This window comes from Chiloscyllium plagiosum, unplaced genomic scaffold (genome assembly GCF_037043375.1).
Source record: "Chiloscyllium plagiosum isolate Xiang-an unplaced genomic scaffold, Cpla_swu_hap1 HiC_scaffold_47, whole genome shotgun sequence".
In the NCBI taxonomy this organism is placed as follows: domain Eukaryota; kingdom Metazoa; phylum Chordata; class Chondrichthyes; order Orectolobiformes; family Hemiscylliidae; genus Chiloscyllium; species Chiloscyllium plagiosum.
In genome coordinates this window covers 22,949,763-22,965,032 of record NW_028270185.1, presented here as the reverse complement: position 1 = coordinate 22,965,032, position 15,270 = coordinate 22,949,763, and the positions used below count along the sequence as shown (strand labels likewise).

At 41.9% G+C, this 15,270-nt stretch overlaps 1 gene segment (V, D, J or C); it reads left to right on the top strand.

Annotated features, from left to right (window-relative positions):
• The first annotated feature begins 672 nt into the window (after positions 1–672).
• On the top strand, positions 673–2,868 carry LOC148136010 (T cell receptor beta variable 24-1-like). The segment is given in 2 exon segments: positions 673–839; positions 1,675–2,868. Coding segments are annotated over 2 exon segments (411 nt in total).
• The last annotated feature ends 12,402 nt before the right edge of the window (positions 2,869–15,270 follow it).

Here is a 15,270-nt window from a genome sequence, read left to right as displayed (position 1 = left end):
GGGCATTCTTTTTTTTTAACACAGAGAGCGGTAGGAACATGCAACGCGCTGCCAGAGGTGATGATGGAGGTAGACATGACAGGGGAATTTAATAGACGTTTCATTAAGCATATGCATATGCAAGGAATGGATGGATATGGATCAAAGGCAGGCAGTAGGGATTTGTTAAATTTGGCATCATGTTTGGCACTGAAGGACCGTTTCCTGTGCTGCACATTTCGATGTTCTAGTTTTTAATGAGTGACATGATGGGTTAAAGAGAAGAAACTTTGGTACATTTTATGCACTGATGCTGCGTATGCACTCTCCATGGAACAACTGTGACTGTAATTGAATAACGAAAAGGTGGTTTAATCCAACTAAATGGACAGGGGTATATCATTCAAATCCTCGGCTGCATTAGCGACAAATTGCAAAAGGCCACTTCGCCTCTTTCGGCTTGTTAAACGGATACAGGAGGAGGAATACCGTTCAGCTTCTGAAGGTTGTTATAAGGCGAACAGGAGGGAACTTCTCAAACAACTCTGTAAGTAACTCTGTCATCGCGAAGTTAAGTGCATGAAAGGTTGGCCCTTGAGTGAGGGCGAGGGCGGGGCTATTATGACAGAATGACGTTTGGGATGTCAATCAGAGAGGGAGTGTTATGGCTTTGTGTAGCCAGTGATGTTACTTCTTATGTTGTTTGCTCTTCTTTACAACAGTCAATTCTATGACCGCAAACAGCAGTGTGCCATCTCTGAGCTGCGAATTGACCTTAAGTGTCCTGCTGTCAGACACACTATAACGGACCATGCGGACTTGGCTGTTGTTCTTCACGTCAGAACTGCTTCTAATGATGGGTAAGTAGTGCAGGACAGCGATGTCACAGGTTTATTGAGGAGTTGGAGAGAAAGTATGCTGCAAAGTTCGCTGACCAAATAATAAAAACTTGGAAGGGAAAAGAACGAGAGAATGGAGCAGAGAGGAAGTAAGCAGAAAAAGATGGGCAAGAGGAGGAGGGATGACAATGTTGGAAAGGTGACCGGGCTAATCATCAAACACGATGTATGCATTCAAAGGCAAACAGAAATAGCGTTAGATAGGTGCGTACTGGTTGTACTTATATATTTGGAATGAGCAAGAGTGATATCTCTCATTTAAGTCTCATTTATAATACCGACTTGGCTAAGTCAACTGCCCCCTATCATTAGTCTATAGCGTTGAGTTTGACCAAAAAAATGACAAAACAACGACGTCTTAAGGTAGAACTTGTCTGTCTCTTTGAAAAAAAATTAAGAAAAAGACTGAACCATTCAACCCCCTCAAACGCCTGCTCTGTCATTCAATCTGATCACGAATGATGTGTAGCTTTATCCCATTTATTTGCCTTATTTGTGTGCCCTTAATATCTTAATAGGGTAATATGTAATAATGTTTCAGCTTTGTAGTGACTCGCAGCTTGAATATTTAACGTGTCTCAGTGCTGCAGACGTGCTGCCTGATGCACCAGGGTCAAATTTGCTTCAACAAGCAATGCTTTATTTTCCTCCTTCTATCCCGTCCGCTTGGCTGTTTATCTCAATTACTTTGCAGGATATTATTTCATTGACCTAGAATGGGAGAATGTGTGGGAAGTGAAATATAAGTCGATGAAAATCAAATATTTAAAAATCTTTATTCTCATTTTGCTTTGAGGACACGGAGAGTCTCAGAAGATTGTGCAGGTCCAGGAGCATATCTCCGTGAGAAAAGCCGAATCTGTGGTTATCCCGTGCACCCAACGTGGGACTGATAGTTACATGTACTGGTACCGACAGTCCCCGGGCGAGGGTCTCCAGTATATCCTGCACGCTGTTGAGAAAGGTGAACCGATAAGGTCCGACGAGATCTCAGATCGTTTCAATGCCAAGAGGACAGCCGGCGGCTCCTTTGATCTAAGGATAGAGATGGTGCAGCCCAGCGATGCGGCTCGATATTTCTGCGCCTCCAGTGATGCACAGTGCAACACTCCCGCTGCACGGCGCTGCAAAAACTCACCCCGTCGCACGGTCGCCTAACTAGATCTAATTGCGGATAAATGGTCAGTAGACGGAGAGAATCAGGAAGAAAAAGAGGGAAAAAAGGAAGAAGCAGAAATATCAGTAGACGGGGCAGATGACTAGGCAGGTAGAGTAAGATACGAAGCGTTTATAAGCAGATGTATAGATATGCAGGTTTCTCCACTCTTGCATTATGTTTCTCTTTTGCTTTCTCGTTCTCTTGCCTCAACCACCTTCTGTGTTTTCTATCGTGTTCTCTCCCTTGTTTCCTTGACCTTTTTCTCCTTCCCTTCTTTCATTTAGGTCCTTAAATCCTCTCCTTCTCTTATATATTTTCACCATCTATCGTACATTCTCTTTCTCACTCATTGAATCAATAGATTTTGAAAAGACTTTCACGGCCAAGTTCTCGAGATATAAAAAAAAATGCAAAGGGCAGTCGATGTTGCAGTATGAAGGAAGGTTAATATCCCAAACTTTATATACGAATGGGCTCCTTCTAAGTTAAAGATAGCTTTATTTGATTTGTAACTATATGAATGGATTTCACTTATTTAAACATGGTTATGCTCAGGAGATGTCAGTAACCTAATTGTAATGTCGGTGGACTAGTAAGCAAAAGCTCCAGGCTCAGATTCTGGGACATGAGTTTAAATACCCCCGTAGCAGATGGTGAAATGTGAATTAAATAAAAATTAGAAGCTAGCCTAATAAAGACCATGTGATCATTGGTTGACTGTCACGAAAACTCATCTGGTTCACTAATACCGTCTTGGAAAGGAACTCTGCTGTGCCAACCTGCTGTGGCAAAGATTTCAGACCAACAACCATGTAGCTATCCATAACTGGCCTCAGAAATGGCCTAGAAACTCATTCAGGAGAAAAAGAGAGCGGCAGATACTGGAGGTCAGGATCGAAGAGTGTGGCGTTGGAAAAAGCATAGCCAGTTGGACAGCATCCGAGGAGCAGGACGGTTCATGTTTCAAGCATAAGATCTTAATTTTTGATGAAAAACTTATGCTCTAAATGTCGACTCTCCAGCTCTTCGGGTGCTGCCTGACTGGCTGTGCTTTTCCAGCACCACACTCTTCGAATAGAAATCCAGTCAGTTCAAGGGTAGATAAAAATCATACCAGCCTGGCCAGCAATGTTCACATTCTGTTCAAAATTTAAAAAAAACCCGAGTTTGCTGTCCTCTCATACGAAAATGCAAGACAAATGTTCAAGATCAAAAAGGATTTCCCTTGAGTACTATTGGGAAAAGTTCCAATTACTATTAAGTTTCATTGTTAAGAGGCCCTTCTGTACTTCCCGTCTATACCAGTTATTTTTTAAGTGATATCACAAAAGGCTTTCTGATTTTGATACCAGGCTTTATTCAGTCCGATCAGAATATTCTTCTATTGCTTTCACCCACCTACTTACATTTGGCTTTCTTTTAAAAGTTCTTCAATCTTCCAATCAATCAAAATTATTTTAACAATTTTCTCCACTATTCTCTGACAGTTTTCCAGAACTCCGAAATGGACTTATTAGTGATTACATATCAGGTATCGTCCCTAGTCTTTGTCTTTTCCCTTCAATTTCTCTGCCTCAATCTGTTCCTCCCCCATTTCGTCTGTATAATTCCTTCACATGCATTAATCCTTTTTTTATTGTTAAACATGTTGTTGATTGTGCTCATATTACACTCCCAAGCAGCACATTTCAATGTATGAACGTGCAAAGATTCAAATTAAGAGAAAGTGAAGGCTCTTTTTTTGTGAGTTGTTTATCCCACCTTCCTGTTTCTGACTGTGATTCTTTGCTTCTGATATGTCTATCTACCTCAAAGACTGTTTCCACTAGCTTTTGAAAAAGGGTTCCAAATACCCGCTGATCTCCGCATTTTTGCCTTAAATAGAGGACATATTATTTTGAACCATTGGTATTCATTCTCGGTTCTCCCATGAGAGGAAACACCTTTTCTCCCTTCAGTTTGTCAAGGCCACATGAGAGTTTAATAGATTCATTCAAGCTGACTCTTAGTTTTCAAAACTCAAGTGGTTATAAGTCCAACCATTTCCCATGAAAGAAATCTGCACATTCCAGTTAACACTCCTATAATCTTCCAACAAACTGACATCCTTTCTTAAATAAAGAGACCAATACTGTGCATGGCACTGAGGATATGTGCACCAACGCTCTGTACTACTAATGCATAATCTCAGTACTTTTGCATTCAATTCCCACCATAATAAATTATAATATTCTCGTTTTATTTACCGAATCAATTGATGTAATTCCACACATACAAATGTTGTGATTGGTGTACTAAGATGGGTGTGTATTTCAGTTCAATGTAATCTTCTATTGTTTAGGTAATATGATTCGTTTTTATTTCTCTTACCAAACTGGGTCATTTCACTTTTTTCCCCACATTATAATCCATATGCCAGATTTTTGGTCACTGCAGAATCCTTGCATCCTGTTTAAAACTTGTGTCAGAGCGCAAAAGAAAATTAAGAAATAATTAGTTAAATAATGTATCACGCCTCAGGGCATCCTTGCCTCATAAGAGCGGGCTATGATGCTCAACTCATCGACCGTCAGTTCGGACGTGCCACAGCGAGAAACCATAATGACCTCCTCAGGAGACAGACATGAGCTGCAACTGACAGGGTACCCTTCCTTGTCCTGTACTTCCCAGGAGCCAAAAAACTATGCCATGTTCTTCGCAGCCTGCAACACATTCAGTGAGGATGAGCACCTCGCCAAGACCTTCCCACACCTCCACTTTTCGCCTTTAAACAGCCACTAAATTACAAACAGATCATTGTTCAAAGCAAACTGCCTGGCTTTCAGGATAACACCATACAACCTTGTCATGTTAGATGCTGCAAGACGCGTCAGAATGTCGACCGGAAACCACCTTCATGTATGGAGACACGTCCAAACTTGTATGTGGCAGGTACTCAGCCAACTTTGTCTATCTCATATGCTGCAGGTAAGGATGCCCTGAGGCAGAGTACATTGGCGAGACCAAGCAGAGGCTATAGCAACGGATGAATGGACATTGCACAACAATCAAAAGACAGGAGTGTTCCCTCCAAGTTGGAGAACACTTCAGCAGTCCAGGACATCCCACCTTGGACCTTCGGGTGACTGTCATCCAAAGCAGACTTTGGGACAGGCAACAATGAAAAGTGGCCCAGCAGAGGCTGAAAGCCAAGTTCAGTATCCATGGGGATGGCCTCAACCGGGACCTTGGGTTCATATCACACCAAAGGTGACCCCACTGCACCATACACACAAACTGACAGATGCGCACACCTGCACGCGCATACACACACACAACTCCTACACACATACACACACTCCTACAGACCCATCCACTCACGCAGACCTTCTCTCATACGCTCACATATACACTCTCAGACTCACACATGCACCCTTTCACAGACTTACACCTCTTTACGCTCACACTCATACACATACACACACTCTCTTACAGACACTCATAACCACGCCCCCAACACACACACCCCACATACACACGTACACAAGTAGGTTTGTGGGGTGAACTTGTACTTGCAGAATTACATTTTACTTTGCTCAAAAACTAGATTCTGCACGTCCGTTCTTTAGATAAGAATCAGTCTGACCATTGTGGCACAGACCATTGTGGCTCAACAATTGGAGGTAATGAATTAATGTGAATAAAGAACTGGTTTACAGTCATGAGCAGAGAATTGGTATAAACAGATATTTCTCAGTGACAGGCAGTGATGACTCAGATACCATAGACTTTAGTACTGAGGCCCTAGCTGTTCACAATACACATTAACGATTGGCACAGAGGAAATCAATGCAATATCTCCAACTTTTCTCACAAGACTTAGCTGGTGGCAGTGTGTGCAGTGAGGAGGATGCTAAGAGGCTGTGGGGTGATTTGGATGGGTTGACTGAGTGGGCAAATTCTTGGAAAATGCAATATAATGGAATAAATATGAGGTTATCCACTTTGGTGGCAAAAACAGTAAGGTAGATTAGTATTTTAATGATAGCAGTTGAGGGGGAAGAAAGTGACATTCAACGAGACCTGGGTGCCATGGTAGAACAGTCTCTCAAAGTTGGCATGCAGGTAGCAGGCGATAAGGATTTGAGTGTGGAAGTAGTGATGCCTTGCTGCAGTTGTACATGGCCTTGATGAGGCCAATTGAGTAATATGTGGAGTATTGGTCTACTAGTCTGAGGAAGGAAATTCTTGCTGTTGAGGGAGTCCAATGAAAGTTCACCAGACTGATTTCCAGGATGACAGGACTAATATATGAAGAAAAATTGGATCAGCTGGACTTTTACTCATTGGAATTTAGAAAAATGAGGGAGGACTCCTTGAAAAATATAAAATCCTAATGGGAGTGTACAGTCTAGATGTGTGGAGAATTTTCCCAGTTTCGCAGACTAGTGAGCTAGGGGTCACTGCTTAAGGATAAGGTGTAAGCCATTCATGCCTGAGATGAGGAAGAATTCCTTCATGGTTGTGAACCTGTGGACTTCTATACGACTGAAAACTGTTGGGGCCACTTCATTAAATATATTCCAGAGAATTCTGGACATGGCCCTGTTGGCTAAAGGAGTCAAGGGGTATCGAGAGAAAGTGGGAGTGAAATTGCAAGAACAGCCATGATCATATTGAATTACTGTGCAGGCTCAAAGTGTGGAATGGCCACTCCAGCGCCTATTTTCTATGCTTCTATGTTTATTATAGTCTTTCGCTTCCATGTCTCTAAATCCTTCCTGACCCCAAACCTTCTTTGGAATGTTTTGCTAATGCTAGCTTCTTGTTTGCACGATGTTCCCCTGTAGATTCTTGTCCACACTAACCTCCAACATGCACAAGGTTAATCTGGTACAAGGTTCATATGGGTAAGTCTGCTCCTTAGTTTTCACTTTGAATTAAAGAAAAATCCGAACAATCTAATTCACTCCATTGCTATAACAATGAGAAAATGAGCCATTCATGAATATTATTTGATTCTATTAGCTAACGAATCTTCTGTACACCCCAAAATATATGAGCTCTTATTTTCCACAACAGCCATTTTTTGGGGGCGGTTGGCGCCTTGTCAAATACCTTTTGGAGATTTAAGTATAGAGACAATTGCTCATATCCTTTAACCATACTGCATATTACTTCATCCCATATGTTGTTAAAAAACTAAAAAAAATTCATTTTCAAAAATAATTTTGGCTTTGTCTGATTTCCTTGAACTTTTCTAAGTGCCCTAATAATTGTTTCTAACATAGTCCTGGTTACAGAAGTTACGCCAATTAATATGTAGTTCCTAATTGATGTCTTTTGATCTTTCAACACACTTAATATCTTTCAATAACAGAAGATTCGCAATCTGGGGAAGCTTGAAAAATTAAAAACAGATCTTCAAGTATCTGACTAGCCACTTATTTTAAGATACAAGGGCAAAGTTAATTAGGACTTATTCCCAGCTCCAAACATTTTGCTCAGTACCACTTCCCTGAGCTCCTCCTTCCCTTCCATGTTCTAATTTTACAGCTACTTATGAAACGTTTCTTGTATTCTCTATATTGACCACTGATATGAAGTACTTTTTTTTATACATTTCTCATTTCTTGTACAATTTTTTCATTCCTTGTTTATCTTTTCATCAGTCTGCCCGTTTCATTCTCTGACCGTATACCAATCTTTGCACTTTTTTTTCTTAAAGTTTGATGCTACCTTTAATATTTCTGTCGTATCCTAAATGGTGTGCTTCTCTTAGTTTTGTTTTATTTCTCATTGTTATGTATTTATTCAGTGCCTTCTAAAATAGTCCTTGAAATACCTCCTCTAAATATCTATCTAGCTTAGCTAAATTTGAAAGTTTACATTAGCTGTCACTGTTTTCATGTTTTCAGAATTGCATGTGTTCAAGTTTGAAGTACGAATCCTGGACTGAATCTTCTCACACATGCATTTAAATTAAAATTCAATCATATTCCAGTAACTGCAATCTGAGGCGCTTTCACTATGAGGTCACTAATTAATTCATCTTGGTGCACGATACCAGGCTGACCGCGGTCTATTCTCTGGTACACTGCAGGGTGTGTTGTTCAAAGAAACTGCATTAAACTCGGGATGTCAATTCTTCATATAGTCTCCCATCGTCTATTTGATTTTTTCAGTCTACATTTGAATTAAATTCGTCCGTGATTCCTTCTGTATATTTGTGGATATTCTGGCTATTTGCTATTTCTGGCATTATTTGTTACAATAATTAAATAACAACCACCATTTCACCCCTTACTAGCTTCTTTGAACATGAAAGCCTAATCGGGTCATCCGACAACTAAGTCTTGGCAATAATTACTAGATGATACTCATTTTTATTTGTACTATACCTTCATCTGTATTGACACCTGTAGTATCATCTGTTGATTTAGATTTATATTCAGCACCCTCCATCACTGTCTGATCCTTATTTCCATATGAACACCTTTCTCCCTTGGTGTTCACTACATTCATTGATTTGCTGCATTTTCCAAAATGACTTAACCGAACCAATTATTTAACTCAAAGTTCTCTCCAATCATTACTTGTGCATTCATTTGTAGATTGATGCCAATTCAGATTAGATGGACGATCCCAATGGTTCATCCCCACTTTTATCAGTACAGAAGCAAGTGCCATATGAGTTGGCGCCAATATCTACTGTAGAAGTTGCTCTGCCTGATCTTATTTAGCCCATTCCAGAGAGCATTTGTTTAGGTAATAATCCAGAAGTTGTTATGCAAGTTTTGTGAAAGTTTGTAGCACAGGTTGAGATTTAGGGTGTAGGTTTGCTCGCTGAGCTGTTGGTTTGATATCCAGACGTTCCGTTACCTGACTAGGTAACATCATCAGTGGCGACATCCAAGTGAAGCGAAGCTGTTGTCTCTTGCTTTCTCTTTATATCTTTCTCCTGGATGGGGTTCTTGGGGTTTGTGGTGATGTCATCTCCTGTTCGTTTTCTGAGGGGTTGATAGATGGCATCTAGACCTATGTGTTTGTTTATGGCGTCGTGGTTGGAGTGCCAGGCCTCTAGGAATTCTCTGGCATGCCTTTGCTTCGCCTGTCCCAGGATAGATTCGTTGTCCCAGTCGAAATGGTGGCTTTTTTCATCTGTGCGTAGGGCTAAGAGGGAGAGAGGGTCGTGTCTTTTTGTGGCTAGCTGGTGTTCGTGTATCCTGGTGGCTAACTTTCTTCCTGTTTGTCCTATGTAGTGTTTGCGTCAGTCCTTGCATGGAATTTTGTAGATGACGTTGGTTTTGTCCATGGGTTGTACTGGGTCTTTTAAGTTTGTTAGTTTTTGTTTGAGAGTGTTGGTGGGTTTGTGTGCTACTTGGATTCTGAGGGGTCGTAGTAGTCTGGCTGTCATTTCTGAAACTTCTTTAATGTGTGGTAAGGTGGTTCGGGTTTCTGGCTGTGTTTGGTCTGCTTGTCGTGGTTTGTTCTTGAGGAATCTGCGCACTATATTTTTTGAGTATCCGTTCTTCTTGAATACGTTGTATAGGTGGCTCTCCGCTGTTTTGCGTAGTTCGTCTGTGCTGCAGTGTGATGTGGCTCATTGGAATAGTGTTCTGATACAGCTTTGTTTGTGTGTGTTGGGATGTTTTCTGTACACCCAGGTTTGTAGTTCTCCGTTGTCCTTTCTTTCGACTGTGACATCCAGGAATGCGAGTTTGTTGTCGGTTTCTTCCTCCTTGGTGAGCTTTATGCCTGTTAGGGTGTTGTTGATGCTTTTAAATGTCTCTTCTATCTTGTTTTGTTTTGTGATGACAAAGGTGTCATCTACGTAGCGGACCCAGATTTTTGGTTTGATGGTTGGTAGGGCTGTTTGTTCTAGTCTTTGCATTACTGCTTCTGCTATGAATCCTGATAGTGGAGATCCCATGGGAATGCCATTGGTTTGTTTGTAGACTATGTTGTTAAAGGTAACGTGGGTGGTGAGGCACAGATCCACTAGCTTCATGATGTTTTCGTTGGTAATGTGATTGATGGTGGTTGGTGTGTGTGTGATGGTCTCTTCTAAAAGTGTGGTAAGTGTTTCCTTTGCCAGGTCGATGTTGATGGAGGTGAACAGTGTTACGTCGAATGAGATCATTGCTTTGTCTTCCTCTATTTTGGTGTTTTTGATGATTTTTAGGAATTCCTGGGTGGAGTGGTTGGAGTTCTGTGACTCTTCTACTAGGTATTTCAGTCTTGCGTGTGGTTCTTAGGCCAGTCTGTAAGTTGGTGTTCCGGGTAGCGAGACTTTGGGTCTGAGGGGGGCTCCTAGTTTATGGATTTTTGGTAGTCTGTAGAATCGTGGGGTGTTGGTCCAGTCGGGTTTCATTTTCTGGAATTCTGTCTTATTTAATTGTGTAATTTTCTTAGGAGATATGTAATTTTGTTTCCTAGTTGTGGGGGGTCGAGTCTAGCGCAACCTGTTGTTAGGTGTTGGTGTCTGCAAGTAGTGCGTTGGCTTTCTCGATGTAGCCCCTTCTGTCCAGGATGACAGTGAGCCAACCTTTGTCTGCACGTAATATAACGATGTTTTTGTCTTTTTTGAGGTTTTCTAGGGCTTTCTTTTCTTGTATGTTCAGTTTGTTTCCTTTCGTCTTTTGGCTCAGAGTAGGTGCAAAGGCTTGCCAGAGAATTCCTACAGGCTTGGCACTCCAACCACAACGCCATAAACAAACACATAGATCTAGATGCCATCTATCAACCCCTCAGAAAACGAACAGGAAATGACATCACCACAAACCCCAAGAACCCCATCCAGGAGAAAGATATGCACATCTGGATAGGATCTATGCACATCTGGATAGGAATAATGTGATCAAGGATAGTCAGCATGGTTTTGTGAAGGGCAGGTCGTGCCTCACAAACCTTATTGAATTCTTTGAAAAGGTGACGAAGGAGGTTGATGAGGGGAAAGCGGTAGATGTGGTATATATGGATTTTAGTAAGGCGTTTGATAAGGTTCCCCATGGTAGGCTACTGCAGAAAATACGGAGATATGGCATTGAGGGTGAGTTGGAGGTTTGGATTAGGAATTGGCTGGATGGAAGAAGACAGAGGGTAGTAGTTGATGGCAAAGTTTCTTCATGGAGTGCCGTCACTAGCGGTGTTCCGCAAGGATCTGTTTTGGGACCATTGCTGTTTGTCATTTTTATAAATGACCTGGAAGAGGGGTTAGAAGGTTGGGTGAGCAAGTTTGCGGATGATACGAAAGTCGGAGGAGTTGTTGACAGTGAGGAAGGATGTGGCAGGTTACAGCAGGATATAGAGAAGCTGCAGAGCTGGGCAGAAAGGTGGCAAATGGAATTCAATGTAGCTAAGTGTGAGGTGATTCACTTTGGGAAGAATAACAAAAAGATGGGGTACTGGGCTAATGGTCGGATACTTGGTAGTGTGGATGAGCAGAGGGATCTTGGTGTCCATGTACACAGATCTCTGAAAGTTGCCACCCAGGTAAATAGTGCGGTGAGGAAGGCATATGGCGTACTGGCTTTTATTGGTAGAGGAATTGAGTTCCGGAGTCCTGAGGTCATGATGCAGTTGTATAAGACTCTGGTGCGGCCGCATCTGGAATATTGTGTGCAGTTTTGGTCGCCATACTATAGGAAGGATGTGGAGGCACTGGAACGGGTGCAGAGGAGGTTTACCAGGATGTTGCCTGGTATGGAAGGAAGATCGTATGAGGAAAGACTGAGACACTTAGGGCTGTTTTCATTAGAGAAAAGAAGGTTTAGGGGTGACTTGATTGAGGTGTACAAGATGATTAGGGGGTTAGATAGGGTTGACAGTGTGAACCTTTTCCCGCGTATGGAGTCGGGTATTACAAGGGGGCATAGCTTTAAATTAAGGGGGGGTAGATATAGGACTGAAGTTAGGGGTAGGTTCTTCACTCAGCGAGTCGTAAGTTCATGGAATGCCCTGCCAGTAGCAGTGGTGGACTCTCCCTCTTTATGGGCATTTAAGCGGGCATTGGATAGGTATATGGAGGATAGTGGGTTAGTATAGGTTAGGTGGGCTTGGATCAGCGCAACATCGAGGGCCAAAGGGCCTGTACTGCGCTGTATTGTTCTATGTTCTATTGTTCTATATAAATAGAAAGCAAGAGACAACAGCTTCTCTTCACTTGGAGGTCACCACCTAGCCAGGTAACGGAACGTCTGGATATCAAACCAACAGCTCAGCGAGCAAACCTACACCCTAGAAGTTGTTATTTTTGAGGTTTTGCTTCTTAATTTGGTACCTAGATTTTCACTACAACTACGCAGAAACTCTATAATTGTGCTGCCTTTGCATTTCGTGTTTACATGGAACTAGGCAATTGGTTTCTCTCTCTCAAGCTTTGTTTTCTTTAGCATCTTTGAATGAATATGCCAAATTATTGGAAAACAACAAGCCTTCTGAAATCCCACTGGTTCTGCAGAAGACAATATCAATTGCCTATCACAATACTGCCCTGAATTACCACTGCATTCATTGCTTCCCCACAAACAATGCACGGTTAACTGTATCAATCTATCGTCCAACTTAAAGTTTGCATTCTTCTCCAAGTAAACCTGTTCGACAATAAGAAAGGCTGAAATTCCTGCACTCTTTTTCTCTGACTCACCTTATTTGCTGCAGACGTAGTCACCATCCTCCATTCGTGACTTCTCAGGAAATCATGATGTGAAAATGCTAGTATTCGACCGGGTTGGACAAGGTTAAAACAAAAAAAAATCACATGACACCAAGGTCATAGTCCAACAGTTTAACATTGGTGCTCGGTGGTTTGCATTACTGCCTCATAGCACCAGGGACCCTGGTTCAATTCCCACCTAGAGCGACTGTCTGTGCTGAGTTTGCACATTCTCCCTGCATCTGTATAGGTTTCCTCCCACAATCAAAAGATGTGCAGGTTAGGTGAATTGGCCATGCTAAATTGCCCATAGTCGGGCCCATAGGTTAGGGGAATGGGTCTGGGTGGGTTACTCTTTAGAAGGTTGTTGGGCCGCAGGGTCTGTTTCCATACTGTCGGTAATCTAATCGGAAGAAAGAGTGGGACTATAAAAGCAAGTGTTTTCAAATAAATCTGTTGGACTGTAACCTGGAGTCATGTGATTTTTGACTTAGGAAAACAGAATACCCAGCTGGTGTGACTGTCTCCTATTACAAAATATCCAAGTAACTTTTCCCCATCCTGATGTGTTGCATCTTGTGCAGCTCTGCCTCCAGTTTAGTTATTCTAAGTCCAATGTTCTCAATTCACAAACACTTAGTATAGATATATTTGCTCTATGTTACATTACATTCAATGTGGAATTAAATTTCCTGTACGTAAGAAGCAGGAAAAGTTCAACCCAGCCAATTCCGACTCCATCAGTCTATGCTTGATTATCAGTAAAGTGATGGAAGGTATCATCAAAGTGTTATCAAGCAGCACCTGCTCAGCAATAACCTACTCAGTGGCTTCCAGTTTGAGTTATGCCTGTGTTACTCAGTTCCTGACTTCATTGCAGCCTTGGTCTAAACCTGGACAAAAGAGCTGAATTCCAGAGGTGAGGTGAGAGGGACAGTTCTTGATATCAAGACTTTATTTGACCAAGTGTGGCATCAAGGAGCCCTAGCAAAACTGGAATCAATTGGTACCATGGGGCAAATTCTCTCATGGTTGGAATAATACCTGACACATAGGCAGATGGTGGTGGTTGTTGGAGGTCAGTCAACTCAGCTCCAGCTCATCTCTAACGGAGTTAGTTAGGGCACAGTCCAACCATATTGAGCTGTTTCATCAATGCACTTCCCACCATCATAAGACCAGAAGTAGGGATGTCCGCGAATGAACGCACAATATTCAGCACCATTCACAACTCCTCAGATACTCAAGTATGTTCAAATGCAACAAGATCTGGACAATAGCCAGATTTCAGCTGACGGGTCACAAGCAACATTTGCACCATTCAAATACCAGGTTATAACCATCACCAATAAGAGACAATCTGGCCACCGTCCCTTTGCGTTCAATGGTGTTACAATCACTGAATTTCCCACTATCAACATCTTTGGGGTTATTGTTGACAAGAAACTCAACGAGACTCACCACATAAACACAGTGGCTACAAAAGCAGGTCTGAAGTTCGGAATGCTGTGGCAAGTAACGCAGCTCCTGATGACTCCAAGCCTGTCCACCATCTACAAGTCAGGACTGTGACGGAATATCCTCCATTTGCTTGACTGAGTGCAGCTCCGTCATCACTCAAGAAACTTGACACTATCCAGGACAGAGCAGCACGCTTGTTTGGTACCACGTGCAAAAGCATCAGTTCCTCTACCACAGATGCTCGGTTGCAGCAGCGTGTAATATTTACAAGATGCCCTGCAGAAATTCACCAAAACTCCTCGCTCAGCACCTTCAAAAACCACGACCACTTCCATCTAGAAGGACAAGGGTAGCAGATACATGGGAACACCACCTCCTTCAAGTTCCCGTCCAAGCCACTCACCATCTTGACTTGGAAGTATATCACCGTTACTTCGCTATTTCTGGGTCAAAATCCTGGAATTCCATCCCTAATGGCAGTGTGGGTCAATTCACAGTAGGTGGACAGCAGTGGCTCAAGGATGCAGCTTACTACAACCTTCTCACGTGCAACTAGGGACAGGCAATAAATGCTAGCCAGTGACGCCGATATCCCACAAATGAATTTTAAAAACATATTAATTCAAGAGCCTCCATATACTTCAGCCATGTCAAATCACCTATCTTGTCATTGTTCATGTGTTTTGTTTAACTACTTAATTATTTCATAACATAATTTATTTATTTTTAAAAGTGGATATATTGATAATATACCAGCAGTTCCTGTATCATTTTAAAGTTTAGGTAGATTTTTTTTTCCATTTACCAGATATGCAGCAAAAAAATTGCTTCCTATTTGGAAGAATAAGAACCAATCCTACAGGATGCAATAAGTTAGAAACAATCAAGGAACATCTCATACCATCTTTATGTCACGTTCTTGCCCATTCACCGTCTGGCAGTCTGTTGAAAGAGGCACGCAGTCCGAGGTTGCACTGGGATACCTGTATTTATATGACCAAACAATTATTTCAGATAGCACTTCGCTGCATAAAAAACCATGGCGTTTACGTTGGGTTTCTGAGTTTGTTTTAAAATAATGGTTTTGTTTCACTGACTACCCGCTGGAAGAATGAGCACTCCTTATCTACACAATC